Source organism: Podarcis raffonei, chromosome 3, assembly GCF_027172205.1.
Source record: "Podarcis raffonei isolate rPodRaf1 chromosome 3, rPodRaf1.pri, whole genome shotgun sequence".
Taxonomy (NCBI): domain Eukaryota; kingdom Metazoa; phylum Chordata; class Lepidosauria; order Squamata; family Lacertidae; genus Podarcis; species Podarcis raffonei.
Window position 1 is genome coordinate 80,792,458 of NC_070604.1, and position 14,918 is coordinate 80,807,375.

General features: G+C 38.7%; 1 protein-coding gene across 4 annotated transcripts in view; it reads right to left on the reverse strand.

Annotated features, from left to right (window-relative positions):
* PLD5 (phospholipase D family member 5) overlaps window positions 1-14,918 on the reverse strand; it is an 83,426-nt gene that overhangs the window by 2,018 nt on the left and 66,490 nt on the right. For all 4 annotated transcript variants that reach the window (XM_053382639.1, XM_053382643.1, XM_053382640.1 and 1 more), the window contains 4 exons: window positions 11,248-11,375; window positions 5,536-5,733; window positions 2,558-2,697; window positions 651-816 (listed from right to left, as the gene is read on the reverse strand). In XM_053382639.1, the coding sequence (XP_053238614.1) occupies window positions 651-816; window positions 2,558-2,697; window positions 5,536-5,733; window positions 11,248-11,375 (632 nt within the window). The remainder of the gene's footprint in view (window positions 1-650; window positions 817-2,557; window positions 2,698-5,535; window positions 5,734-11,247; window positions 11,376-14,918) is intronic.

Sequence of the window (14,918 nt, forward strand, 5' to 3'; positions counted from 1 at the left end):
GTTTGAAGACGGCTTGTTTCCCTCAGTCATAGTTAACCCTAATCACGGTTTGACTGGTTTCAGTCATAAGTGCAGTTAATTAAAAACAGAATTGAAAGCTTCTAATTTCCTCCTTGTGGCTATGCTAGATGAGGAGAGTGCGAAAGCAACAAGTCCAAGGGGCATTCATATCAAGCAGCATTATGTCTGAATGAAGCATGTGTGTATTACACAGAAAGGAAGCAAGGTTCTGAGGAAGCTTCTCCCTTCATGTAATTAAGAAAAAAGGTGTAAAAGATGCACAGAACATTTCTGGAGCCAAGAAATACTTGTGAACCCAATACTTTTCAGCGATATGCTGTTCTTCAGAGCAATTTATATTATCAGCATTAATGAAAAGAGGCACATATCGGAGCCACAGAGTATGGAATTGTCAATACGAAAACTAAGTGCAATCTAAGCAGAGAAGGTGCATTGAATGGGTGAGATTGGCACTAGTCTGCTATTATTTTATGTTGACAGAAAAGAAGATACTGTGTTACACTTTAATAATCCACTTCAAAATGTAATTCAGTTATCTGAAGTCAAACGTGGAGTCCTCACTAGGCAGCTGAACAAATTTACTTGGAAATTGTTTTAGGTTTATAAGAAACAACATGAGGAATACTTACAACTTTTAACCTACAGCCAGAAACTTCGGTGCAAATTGCTTTAAGAGATGAAACAAAGTTAAATGTGAGTGGATTTGTGTCTTTTGATAAACTTATGAGGAGTCGTACTTTAATATTGCGTAAAATCAGAGCTTCTCTTATCTTTCCATCCAAATATGGCCAATACCTAGGGAAAGAGCATCCAATGTTATTTACATAATTTTAGAGAAGAAGGATTTGCTAACTCAAGGAAAACTAAAGAAAACAAGAACCTCACCCAGCTGTGTCTACTGTGGTGCAGCTGTTAGCAGAATACAGAGTTCTGCATTATATGAGTGGCCAGAGGACTAGAACTCAAGAAGGATAATTCACCAGCTGCATCATATAGAACTACCATTAGGAACTCTCTAGGTGGTGAGATACCAGGGACTGAAAGGGTTGGCAATGAACTTTCCAACTGATAATTAGTATTTCGTTTATTTATTTATGAGAATCTCATAAAATAAACTGTCTAGGTGTCATAAAAGTAAAAACAGAATAAAAATGTATCAATAAAAACATAGTACAGAAAAACCACAATGAGCTTAAGAAACAACCAGTGTGAAAACTGAAATTGAAAACCAGCACAATAAAATAATCTATGTAGCCACCAAATATATAGATTAAAACTACTATACCATAGGAACTTAAAACCAGATCTTAAAAGACCTGAAAGAAAAGGAAAAAAAGTCTTAACTTGGCACAAAAAAAGATAGCAATGTGGGTGTTAGGTGGGCTTTGCTAGGGAGAGAACTCCGTAGCCGAGTGCCACCACTGAAAAAGCACTTATGACAACCTCCAAACTTCTGATTGAGAAGGCACAGGGAGAAGAGCTCCCAAGATGACCTCAGGGTATGGGTAGAACTAGTAAAAATCCCTATCCAATTTTTAGGAGATATATTTATATAATTTTATTATTTATACCCTGCCCATCTGGCTGGGTTTCCCCAGCTACTCTGAGCGGCTTCCAGCAAAATATTAAAATATAATAAAATGTCAAACACTGAAAATTTCCCGATACAGGGCTGCCATCAGAAGTCTTATAAAATGTTTGTAGTCCTTTATCTCCTTAACATCTGCAGGGAGGGCATTCTATGGGGAGGGCACCACTGCCTATATATATATATATATCTCTATAGCTATAATATAAGAAGGTGCATAAGCACTGAAATGGGGGAATAGAGGCTGGTGGTTCATAGGGCTCCACAGTTTTTCATGGTGCCTGCAGGGAGCAGATAGCCCTTCTGTAAGGACTACACACCCAACATGGAGAAATAAATCCTTCTTCCCCAGGTGGTCACTAGTAATAGGCAGGTTGTGATGGGGAGATTATGGCACATGCATTGCTAGGATTAAAAACTTATAAACTGTTGGAAGCTTAAAATCCAGTTGTCCATTTTAAATGAGTAACATGTTAGGAAAAAACACTTAATTGAGAACTTAAGCTTGGGAAATAAACGGCATGTCAAATGGCATGTTACCTATTTTTCTCTGGCTGTGGAACATTTTTAGCAGTCTGGTGATCTAATCAAAAAGAAAACATTTCCATGTCTTCTGTGGATAAGTATTGGAGATGTTCAACTATCATCTTCTATTTATTTGTTTGTTTAATGTTAAGAGACCCATATCTAATAAATGATTGTGCTCTTCTCAACTAGTATGCTATTTGAGCAATTTCTGTTCAGGAGCAGACATGATTTGTAACAATTACATTCATATCACTCCCTGCTCTAGATTTGATATTTGAAAACTCATTGACATCCAAGAGAAGAACTGAACTACTGGTCTTTGCCCCATGGAAATCTCTAAATATCTGTCAATTTCAGAAGCAACAGTTTTTATCTCTTGGTACACTGTCGGATAAATGTAGATTTCCAGTATTCACCAACCTTGTTTGATTTGTGATGTTGATAATAGGCAGATAATCCATAACAGCTATGTACACAAATTGCTGTGCATTATCAACAACACTATAGATAGCATCAACATCCAAAACCCTGTCCTTAGGGCATAGGAGTTTGGGAGAATTCTGTGAAGATAAAAAGGCTGAAATTTATATCAGAAGTTGTACAAAGGATATGATTTACTTTTTCATATTTCTTCAGTGTAGAATTAATACAAAAGCTATTACAGTTTCTCAATTTTTTTTAAAAAAAAGTTTAGCAGTTACATCCAAATTAATTTGAGGAAGTTACTGTCTGATGTGCCATAGGATTCAGCCCAACCTTTTCAAATATGAATACAGCCCTTATCTCTGATACTGAAATGTAGGATTAAGTAAACCCAGCAAAAGACCTAACATATTTTTTGTATTCCTTACATTTTAAACAGACCCCCCATAAAGAGCCAGCATCTGTATCCTAATTTTTTAAAGTGCTAAAACAACATGTTACTTCCTGACATTCCTGCACAGAAGCTACTGCAACCAAACCACTGTCAAAAACCATATTTTTTCAAATTAGGGCTAACCATCTATATTTGCAGGTACATGTTGAGCAAGATAATGATAGTTGTTGCTGTTGAAAGCCATTGTTCTATGAAACTTGAAAAAATTATTGTTGGCTTAATGCAACTGGCAAGCTAAGCGTTCAACGCTTATGTTACATTTTCCATTGTGTTACTTTTTTTTTTAAGGTTCTATCCATTTCCTTTCTTCCTTGTCTGCAAAAATTATTCCCAGTCTGGCATGTGTGGTGTGTGCCATAGCTATATCACTGTTACACCCTGACTGTCTGTGTGATAATAATGCAATAATAAATAATTCAAACAGTCAAGTCATTAATACTGAAAAGCAGTCAGCAGCTTCCACGACCTTACACAGAAAGTACATGTTCTTTTGTGTTTATCAGAGAGATGATTTTCTGTTGCTTAGCAACTATACCACAATGGTTGCTGAAGATAGAGCACCCAGACTTAAAATCGCAGGCACAATGCATAAAAGGAGAAAGAGGTAGTCAAGACATACAAGGTAAAATACTCTTGCTGGCATTCTTTACCACATGATAATGTATGCACACTGTTGGTGGGTTCTTTTATCCAGAAATGTGTTCTCTAATGGCTATGAGCTGTCCTGTATATTAACAGCAAACTTCTTACTTAGCACCATGTTAGGTGAGAGATTCCTGTACTGCAGGGGATTGGGCTAGAGCAGGCATCCCCAAACTCGGCCCTTCAGATGTTTTGGGACTACAATTCCCATCATCCCTGACCACTGGTCCTGCTAGGTAGGGATGATGGGAGTTGTAGTCCCAAATTATCTGGAGGGCCAAGTTTGGGGATGCCTGGGCTAGAGGATCCTCGTGGCTCCTTCCAAGTCTATAGCTCTGTAATTCTACATGTGGATACAGTTGTAGCTTGGAAGTCGAATGAAATCCATTCTAGAAGTCCGTTTGACTTCCAAAACGTTTGAAAACCAAATTGCAGCTTCTGATTGGCTGCAGGAAGTTCCTGCAGCCAATCGGAAGCCGCAAAAGCCCCGTTGGATGTTCAGCTTCCAAAAGAACGTTTGAAAACCGGAACAGTCACTTCTGGGTTTCGATCATTTGGGAGCCAAAACATTTGAGAACTAGGCTGTTCGACTTCCAAGGTACGACTGTACTTATGCAGCCACAGTAGCACCATCCTCACATAGGAGGGTGATATCAGCAGGCTTGAACTTGCAGAAATACAAAACAACTCTTCAGGGGGAAAGCCCTTTGTAGGTGGGTGGACTTAAAACCTGATGATGACTGAGCATTCTCAGGAGATGTAGACTGCTGACTGACTGGAGGGGGAACAAATAGAAAACTGGGTGGGGCGGGGATTGTAGTATTCTAGAAAAGGTACTGCTGACTGGCTGGGACAGAAACACTCGAGACACCATATTTTTGCAGGTTCTACTTGCTTAAGAACTAATAAAAGAGGGGTTATAAGGGATCTGTAATGGAAGTTGCAAATCACATGTTTTTGTTCAGATGGATAAGTCTCTTTTCTTGCTGATTTAAATCACTGAATTAAATTGCCTTCATTTAAATCAGGGCTGGTAAGCTTTTTCAAGCTGAGGGTCATATTGACCCATGCTCAATCAGGTGCCACATCTTAAAGTGAGAATAGCAGAAGTGTAGAAGTAGGCATGGACAATTTGGGAGGTCATAGGAGGTTACAAAATGCTTTTTGTACTTGCAAGAGTGGTCCAAAACTTTCAAAAAAGTTTTTTTAAAAACTCAATTAGGTTTTCTTAAAAAACCTAAAAAAATGTTTTTGAAATGGACAAAATTAAAAATCTTCTGTATAACAGTAGGTACCAATGGGATCAATAACCTAGAATAACTAAAAAATAAATTAAAATAATTTTCATTTTTTAAATGACAGATCTGGTCTACCACAAAAAATTGGCCACTGGGAGACTATTGGAGCAGTCAGTCATAGATAGATAGATAGATAGATAGATAGATAGATAGATAGATAGATTTAAATCAGTGTGGCTAACCTGTGGCCATGAGGTTTTTAATACTCTCTCCCCATGCCTGAATCATTGGCTTGTAAAAAAAGGTTAATTGGGTTCTGAAGAGAGCAGGATGTGGTTAGTTTGTGTGTTACACATCACACATTTCATTCTTCTTAAGCACATTTTAGCAAGGCAGCTGTAGATTGGAATTGTGAACAGCTTCTAAATAATAAAAATGCAGACTGCGTCAGAGATCAGTGGCAGCCAAGTTCTAAGGCATTGGTGGGAGCCAGTCAGATGTTATTTAAGAGGACATGTGAAAATATTAATTCAACCTGAACTTACATAGGGCTTTAACACCTCAACCTGTCTAAAAATAATATAATAAACAAAGAGCACAAGGACACAAAACCAAAGCAAACCAACACAAACGCAACTCACCGAAACAAAGACTTCTGATTTGGTTTCATTCAACTCAAGGGCCAGTTTATTTTCACTGCCATATACTGCATACAGTCTCTTAGACCAAAGAGGTGGGATTTTGCTCTTGGATTTTAGTGAGCTGTACAAGGCAAATATCTTTTGTAAATCTAACACCAGGCAGCTGCAGTTGTATACAATGACTCCAAGCTCTTTCATCTGTGAAGGAGAAGTGCATATAATTGAGAGCACATTGCCCAGCAAAAATATCTCAACTGGTCAACATAATTTGGTCAGAAGTTCATTATTCGGATTAGATAGTCTCAAGTGTGATTGCCCCTGTGCAAAATAAATGCATTATTAGGCCAGCAAAAGAAGTTTCAAATATATTGTTAATATTGTAAGTATTCATCATGAATGGCTAACACATTCTGTGTTGATAATGTGGGAGTCTTGGTTTAACAAAGAAAATCTTGGGACACAACACAAGTATTTGATTTTTTTGAAAGTAAAATTTATATCCAGTGAAACATGGTGGAAGAAAGAAAATTTTCTACACATCACTAATAATGATGATGATGATGATGTTATTAATAATTGCATATTATTCATTGCCTAGTCCTTTATATCCTCAAAACTACTGCTCTTTATGAGAATCAACTTGGTTCAACTTGATATTCACAGCTGAATATCATGTACTAACATCAACTTCAATATCTACTTTCTATTTCCTGGGGGAAAGTACTGTTTGCTTTTCTTAGCCTAAGCCTACTGAAAAAATCCTGTTCAATATAAATATGAATGCAAAATGTTTTTATTTTTCCTGCTACCTACTGTGATTAGAATAAAAACCCCAAGGAAGTTGAATATATTAATATAAATATCAGCTAATGTTTCATCTGTGTACAGCTGCACAGTATATTACTTTAAGTAATAAATATGTATTATTCTCCCCTTGTAGCAGCTAGATTGCATTTTTAGTCCTTTTCTTAGATTTACTGTAGCTTTATACTACTCTGTTTTATTGCTGTGGTTACATCCCACATATATTGCTATGCTGTATTTTCCACAACACTTTCTGCAAATACTTCCAAACTAGGGTTACCAGACGTCCCCGGATTTGCAGATCTGTCCCTGGACAAATTCCATCCCCGGAATGTCCCCAGATTTGCAAATCTGTCCCCAGGAAACGTAGCAGCGGCAGCCTCAGCAGCCCGGAGCCAGCCTGGTAGCACAGTTGGCTCTGGCTGGCTTCAGGAGCTGTTTGCTGCTGTGGCACCCACCATTTTTCCTGCACCATGGCAGCAAGCAGCAAGCAGCTCCTGAAGGCAGCCGGAGCCAACTGCACTACCAGGCCCCTCATGGGCAATGGTCACCCGCCCGTGACTCCCAAGCCTCCATTGATCTGTCAAAACAAAGGGGGAAGGAGATTGGGGGAGGCTTGGGAAGTCACGGGCAGGCGGCACGCCGTTGCACAGTTTTTAAAAAAACTCTGCGCATTTATGTTTCACAGGGTGCAGAAGAAGGGCTTTGCAGTTTTATACAATATGCATGTGTGCTTGGGCCTAGGGTCTTTTACCTCACCATCCCCACTACTACTCAGCTTCGGGGGGGGGGGAAGTGTCCCAGGATTCATTGAAACAAATCTGGTAACCATATTCCAAACACAAGAAACATCGTAAGACGTCATCTTCATGCACTTAGAGAGAGCCAGAGATTGCTAATGCATTGCTAACGGGCCATATACTCCCCCAAGGCTTTCTCAGCCTACCAAGGCTTTTTGTTGGTGGGGCAGAGTTTTGTCAAGTTTTCTCACTGACTGTTATGTTCTGCATTCCACCACTATGATGCTGATGTGTTCCTTTTTGGGGGGAGGTGTCGCACGTTACCCTAAAGTCCACTAAATGTTGATGCAAGAAGTGGCACCACCATGACTTTTCTGCTTTTCAATCTTTAGGCATGAGCACATTCACAAAAAATTCTGTTCAAAAGAAGAGTGCATATCCTATTAGCAGTGGCTCCATTTCCAGTGCTTTATACTTCTGAGTCCACAAGATAATTACTGGAAGTAACTGTATCTCTTGTAGGGCATCAGACAACTGAATATGAGAGATGAAAATACTGTAGCTACAAAAAGAGAGAGAAAGAGGTTGGAAGGAGGGATGCTGGGAACTGGGGGGAAGAAAGGAGGGGCTGTAATTCTATTGTAATTCTGTGAAAACCCTAATAAGCCATAGATAAAAAGAAAGGAAGAAGGGAAATGTGATGTCTTGTAGCTGAAATCAAAACGGAGAACATCAGCTTAAAAATCACTTGAAATAATTTATTGGTAATGATCCTGTAGAAAATCTAGACTGTGGCCTAAGACTGTGGCCTAAGTCCTACAGAAATGTAGGCTTGCTTAGGGCCATTGAAACCAATAGGTTTAAGGATGTCTAGCTCATGTTGAACTTAGGTCTGTACTTTTAAAAAATCGCATAGAACAGAAAATTTCACAAAGTCTAACATTTCCTAATTACAATAATAGGAAAAGCCACATCTGGTGGAATTTTTCTTTTATGCAACTCATTTTATGCAAGCCAACTCTTCTATGCAAGCCTATCCAGACACGTGCTTTATTTTTCTTTAGCTACTGTTTATTTTTATCATCTTTTGAATATTTTTACATACCTGTTTTTATAGATAATTTTAATGCTCTTATGTTTTTTTTTAAACCAATCAGAGGTTTTCTTGCAATCATGCGGCACATAAATGCTGCCAATACAACAAGTAGTAGACAAGCCGATCTCTCATTTCGTAATTCTAATTCTAATTTCAGAACGGGAAAGGAGCCATCCATCGTGAGAATGATATAATGCTTGCATTAATTAAAAATTTAAGCACTGTCTAATTATAGTTCTTTGAAATACTGTATGGAGGATTAGTGGACACAATTATGAAAACATCACTTGCAACTTCACAGTCACCCTGGCATTAGGAGAAATACATAGTTGTGCAGTCCACGTGTATATGATGGATAGGGCCTAGTCTATGGTTGGAATCCAAAAGCTCTTGGGTAGGGAGTGTCAACTGGGCAAAGATGTCCCTCCATCCAGACCTGCCAGCCACTGCCTACAGAGTGAAACCTTCTAGCAGATAGGTTCCCTCCTGTCCATTGAAACAGGACATTCCAGGGAGGAACAGGTGTTCCCCAGGTCAGGTTGGGATCTTGGGTTGTGGGCAGTGCTATGCAAAGTCCTAAAACTAACAGATTACAATAACCATTCATAAATCTGTTGTTGTTATTTAGCATTCCAATGCAATGCCACATATTTTAAACTAGTATAATGAATAAACTAAACTGATCAAGGAATATAGCAATGACCTGATTATAATTTCAAGGCACAGGATCTACACTGTTGTTCAAAGCCTTGTTATTATTGTTTTTATGTTATTATAGTACAGTATATATATAGGTTTTTTTTTACTGTAAACCATCCTGTGATCTTCAGATGAAGGGCAGCATAGAAATTAAATAATAAATACAGAAATAAAGAAATTTGGTAGTTTGTCTTTCCAAAACCAGAAAACAGGCATTGATGTGTGAAATTATCATAGTCATACTGGATCAAATTCCAGCATAACAGCATCCCAAGTGGAAATGTGAAAAAATAGTTCCTTTCAATCCCAGTATTATTTGATGTACAGTAAAAGAACTTAATTCAGCTGACTGTCATTAATGTCCTATCTTAAAAGAGCCAGCTGGGCCTTTTCATAACTTCAAAAAAACTCATTAGCTTCAAAACAGTAAAAGACTGATATAGTGTTCTTTTCACCATATATATTTCTGTAGTGATAAGATGAAGCTCTCTTGAACAGAACAAATCCTGCCTTGGCCAACAAATCTTATTGTAAACTCTGGCTTGGAAACATTATAGAGAGATGAATTGTTTTGTATATTTATAACCGGCCCTGTTCCATACGCTCAAGAGGTTTTTACTTGGTGCCACTTGTGCTCGGTCACATGTGAGACTTGATGCTAGAGATGGACTGCTTTAAAGTGATTATTTGTTTAAGGAAACTTTATTTGATAAGTTGAGTCAGAGCATATAATAAAGCTCGCACAAAGCAAAATCACAGAGTCCAACTCATTTCCCAAGTTTATAGCTCTGTACAATCTTACTCAGAGGTCAAATAGGAAGCCTCTATTTGTGGTTGCTACCAATGAAGATAAGCAACAGCCAGCATTCATACATCACCCAGGGCACTTGATCAAGAGTCATCTCATCTCAGAAGTCTGGAGAATATCAGAAAGAATAGGAGAGATTCTTACTGTTTTTATTTTCTCCAAAGTGCAATGCAAATCAAAACTTGAGCAGGGATGGGTAAGGAATGTGAGCTATGGAGTATTCTTTTCACCAGATAGTCTGGGGCACTTGCCCCTGGTTGAATATATTTGTTGACCATGCTCTTACTACCCCCAGATCTCCTGCTGCAATGTCAGCTCCTCGCTTGCCATGACTTCTGATTCTGCTCATCAGCCAGTCCATATGCCCAGACCACATGTGGGTTCCAGGACAGCCCCCACTGGGGAATCATGCTTTAGTCTGTATCATGTTAAAACTGCTTTGCGGCCTAATTAGCAAATCAGTAAGCTGCATTAGCTCCTTCTTTGGTTTTGCTAGAATGCAATATACAGGCTAGTTAGAACGAAAGGATTCACTTCTGTTACATCTCCAGGGGAGAGGCTAGAATGATAGAGGATAACTTCCCACTCCAGCTGCATGGGAAGAGACAGATTATTGGCACTCACCCAATGAGAGATACCATATTTAATTATCAGTATAGAGTTTTCTTTAAAAATTGCCCACTGCTTACAATTTAAGCTATTGCTTCTGACAGGAATTTCAAAAAAGGAACAGAATGAAAGACATTCAAATACAGAGATGATTTGATAAAATCTCCTGTTATTCAGAACACTGCAATATAGTGCGCGACAAATACAAAGTCAAAGAGCACTTTTCAGCATGTTACTGCAACCAACAAACATTACTGAATGGGTTGTTTTTCACACATGAATACATCTGAAAACAAATGCTGATCAATAAGAATGGTTCCTTGAGGGATTTTAAGATGCCGAAAATACAAGCGCAATTTCCAATTTTTTAAAATCATGTAATAGGTCTTTTCTTTAAATCCATCGGATCCTAACTCCTGCATATTTTCTGTAAAACTAAAGACTGTGTAAGCTTAGCGTGCAAAGCAAAATTTTCAAGAACATCCTTAAGGAACAAAGACATTTGCATCAACACAATACAGATAAAGACTTGAAATGCCACCCCTAGACAACAGACTGTACTTAATTTACTGCCACAATGCAATATGTCATAATTAGAACAAATTGGGAACTAGTAGCGTTTCCACTAATTACAATGTTTCTCAGTTTTAGCTGGGTAAAGAAGCAATAGCTCATAGGTTCTGCCATAAATAAGAACAATGTCCTAGAACACAGCTAAGTGCCAAACAGTTTAAAATAAATAACCAGTGCAGTGAAGAGGGGCTGAGCAGGACTGGGCCCATTAGTTAAAATGGTACCTCAGGTTAAGAACAGTTTCAGGTTAAGAACGGACCTCCAGAACGAATTAAGTTCTTAACCCGAGGTACCACTGTACTAAAGTCTGTCCCCGCTGAGAGCCCCTCTGACTGAAGAGCAAGATAAAAAATGCTCTAAATGAATAAATAAAGTAAAAGTACCTGCCACAGTGACTTCCATTCTAAACTGGCACTTCCAATGTATACATGCTGCCTATCCACAATCCAGAATGATGTCTGCAGATGACCATCATTGTAAGCCGTCATGTTTATAAAAATCACTTCAGCACCTAAGGAATACAAGAACATAACAGTTAAAGTTGTGCATAAGGAAACAAACAAACAAAAAAAGCTTACCTAGTCAATCACTTCAGAGTTTAACAAGGCCATCTTAAGCATGGAGTTCAGTGGAAGTGGGCTTAGGAAGGCATACTCAAGAGATGCAGTCCAACCCTGTGCATGTTCACCATGTTCAGTGGGCCTTGTTCCATTACAGGAACTTTCTAGCTACATTTATTATCACAACTTTCTAGCTACATTTTGCAGTGTAGGGTAAGGTAAGTATCTGGGAATCTTGTCAAAAGCAAAGAATTTTAATAGTCATCAGCTACAGCTCTTCAGAAGCATGAGCTGAAGTAATAAGAGTCCTTCCGGAAGGAAAGTTGGCTAGACAGAGACAGAACTATCTGGTCATTAAGAACCACACACTTTCTTTACAGTTCTTTTTTGTGCAGTGGTCCATGTCCAGTCAGGAAATTAGTTTTTAATCTCTCTAAATCCATTTTCTTGCAAGGCTTAGGAGGAGGAGGCAGTTCCTCCTCTTGACAGGCACCACAAATTTCTCTGCTGATCCCTGGCCTGGATGATACATGTGTATAAAGGACAGGGGTAGGCAACCTAAGGCCCAGGGGCCGGGTGTGGCCCAATTACCTTCTCAATCCAGCCCCTGGACAGTCCAGGAATCAGTGTGTTTTTACATGAGTAGAATGTGTCCTTTTATTTAAAATGCATCTCTGGGTTATTTGTGGGGCATAGGAATTTGTTCATATTTCCCCCAAAAAAATATAGTCCGGCCCACCACATGGTCTGAGGGATGGTGGACCGGCCCATGGCTGGAAAAGGTTGCTGACCCCTGATAAAGGACATTTCTTATGCAGAACTGGTGAAACTAAACCCCCTCAAAGGCCATCTACTGCCATTATTTACAATGTCAATTGTAAATACAATAACTACAATAACTAAAATAACTAATATGAAAGATTTCAATGTTTAATTAAGGAAAAGTGGGTTAGATTGAACTATGTTTCCTAGAAACCTTTAGAACAAGGTGATTAACTCAAAGCCTGTAGGCCACATCTGCACCCAAAGGCTTTTTGTAGCCTCTAAGACGATCCCAACTGCATTCTTTTTTAAAAAACAAAACAAAATTAACCACTTCTGTCTGTCCCTTACTATAATGCCATATTCATAAATGGTTCCTTGTGGCAACTCAATTAAAAATATAATAATATTAATTAATGAGTGCTCCTTTTGGTCTCCTGCTGTGATACTGTGATTGGATACCACCAGAAGATTTTTGTGACTCCTCCAACCCCCTTCAAAATGTGTCATATATAAAACATTATTTAATTCAACAATGCATAATTCCCTTTATTAGTGCCCTTAGAAATATATTAATAATTAATATCTGTTATCTGCACCACAGGGAGTTGGACTAGATGACCCTCAGGATCTCTTCCAACACTACAATTCTATGATTCTGTGATCTACTTAATAATAAACTAATTGTGTAAGGCAGACAAAGCATCTCCCTGTTGGAACTAGCCTGCCAAGACTCTCCAACTTTTTTTTCCTCAGAGGAACAGGGAAAAGTAAGACATTGTCCCCATTGTAATCATTGAAATCCCTTGTGGATTGCTTTTGCTCGTCCACCAGAAAGCAGTTACTCTCACAAGCCATCCCAGCCATATTATGATCTTGCCACTTTGCATAGTGTAAGATGATTTTCTACACACACAAATGACATGGCCTCCCACCTATAATTCCCTATTCCTAGGAATACTTGAGAAATAAAACCGTCAAGAGTTTGAGACACCGTGTTATTCTTGCCTTGTGCCTAGTCAATATTGCTAGAAAAGAATATTTGCAGTGCAGTTGAAGGTAATTCAGTTGCAGATGCTTTATACTATGAGATCTCAATATGTTTACTTGGAGTCACGCATTACGGATTTCATGGAACTTACTTTATAGTATGCGAGTTTAGTATCATTGGGTCTTATTAGAGGTAGCAACTAATAAAGAAGTGCAGGGGTTTTTAAAAATGTCTTTACAAGAAACAGAGTACTGTATTGGCCCGAATATAAGCTGCACCCGAATATAAGCCACACCTTTAAAATTGGAAGGGGGGAAGAAAAAAAGAAAAAATACCCAAATACAAGTTGCTCCATTCCTCACTGCTCCTGGCTGCATACTGGGCAAGCAGGTAGGGGAGCAGCGCTGTGTTGCTGGCAGCTTTCCCCTTCATCGTTCTCTCCCTTCCCAACCTTGGGGGAGAGAGCAGGGTACTAAGCGTCACTTTAACTTTTCATGGTGGGAATTTGGGAAAAAATTGAGGCTTATATTCAGGCCAATACGGTATATATATAAAAAGTAGATTAACTGCTGACAGAAGAACCATTTCATATTGGATCTTTTCCAGTGGCACAGAGGTAAAGCAGCTCATCTCCAGGCATTTTAAGCTTCCTTCTTAGCTTTATGCCCAATGTCTGGAGGTGTTCCAGAAGTTCCATTAGTACAAACCCTCTGCATTCAAATGTGGTTAAATGTAAAATGGAGGGATGCACAAGTCAATAATACAAGGCTACGTATTTTACTGCACATCTGACTCAGACGTCTAAACTGAAAAATGGCCTGTTTTGGTGTTCTTCAGAAATGCAGTATTTTAAAAAAGAGAGATCCTGGCAAGAATGATTTCACACTCAAGGGAAGTCCAGCAGGACAATCCCAACATGTGACCTGCAAGGAGTGGAGCAATGGATCCACTGTTGCATCTAAAGCCATGCCAGCTTGCGCCAGCCCCCCAAGGAGGAAAAGCCTAGGAAAGCAGGGAGGGTTGCTATGCCAGCTTCAGGGCTCAAGGACAGAGCCACTGGCTCCCCACAACTCTCTGATGGTCTACTGGTAGTAGCAGCTCTCCACCACTGGAGGGAAATTTACTTGCCATTTTAACACCTGACCATTGAAAGGGTGTGGAGAGATAGGACTGTTTCCAGTCTCTGCTACATAAGCATGTGAAACCCACAGAATAAGCAACTTTCAATACTTCTGATCCTATCTTAAAATTTACGTGTTTTTTTTAAAAAGGAACGTTTTAACTTATTTTCCTCCCCTCCAACATATATACTCACCACTTTCAGCTTAACATTTAGTTTCATTTATTTTTCCATACCCTTGGGTCTCATTCTTTATGGTGGTTCCTCCATAAGGTTCCTTCCTTTTGCCAAATTTTATTAAAAATAGCTCAAAAACTGTCTTTTTAAAGATTTTGCCAAAAAAAACCCCTTTTGTGTCTGGATTTTCACTTTTTGAAATATGGCAACCTTACCAATACCCTCACTTAATTGATGTCTCTTCCTCAAAATATCAACAATTTTGCAGAAGAGGTGAAGGGGTTTCAGCCATGCATTTGCACAGCCACTATAATAGTGTAATGATACAATTTGACTTGCATATTGTTTATTTTTCTATTAAATTAAAAAAATGCCATAATTCATAGCATTTGGAGAATTTATGTGAGTTAACGTTACCTATTTATATTGCAAAATTGCACTAAA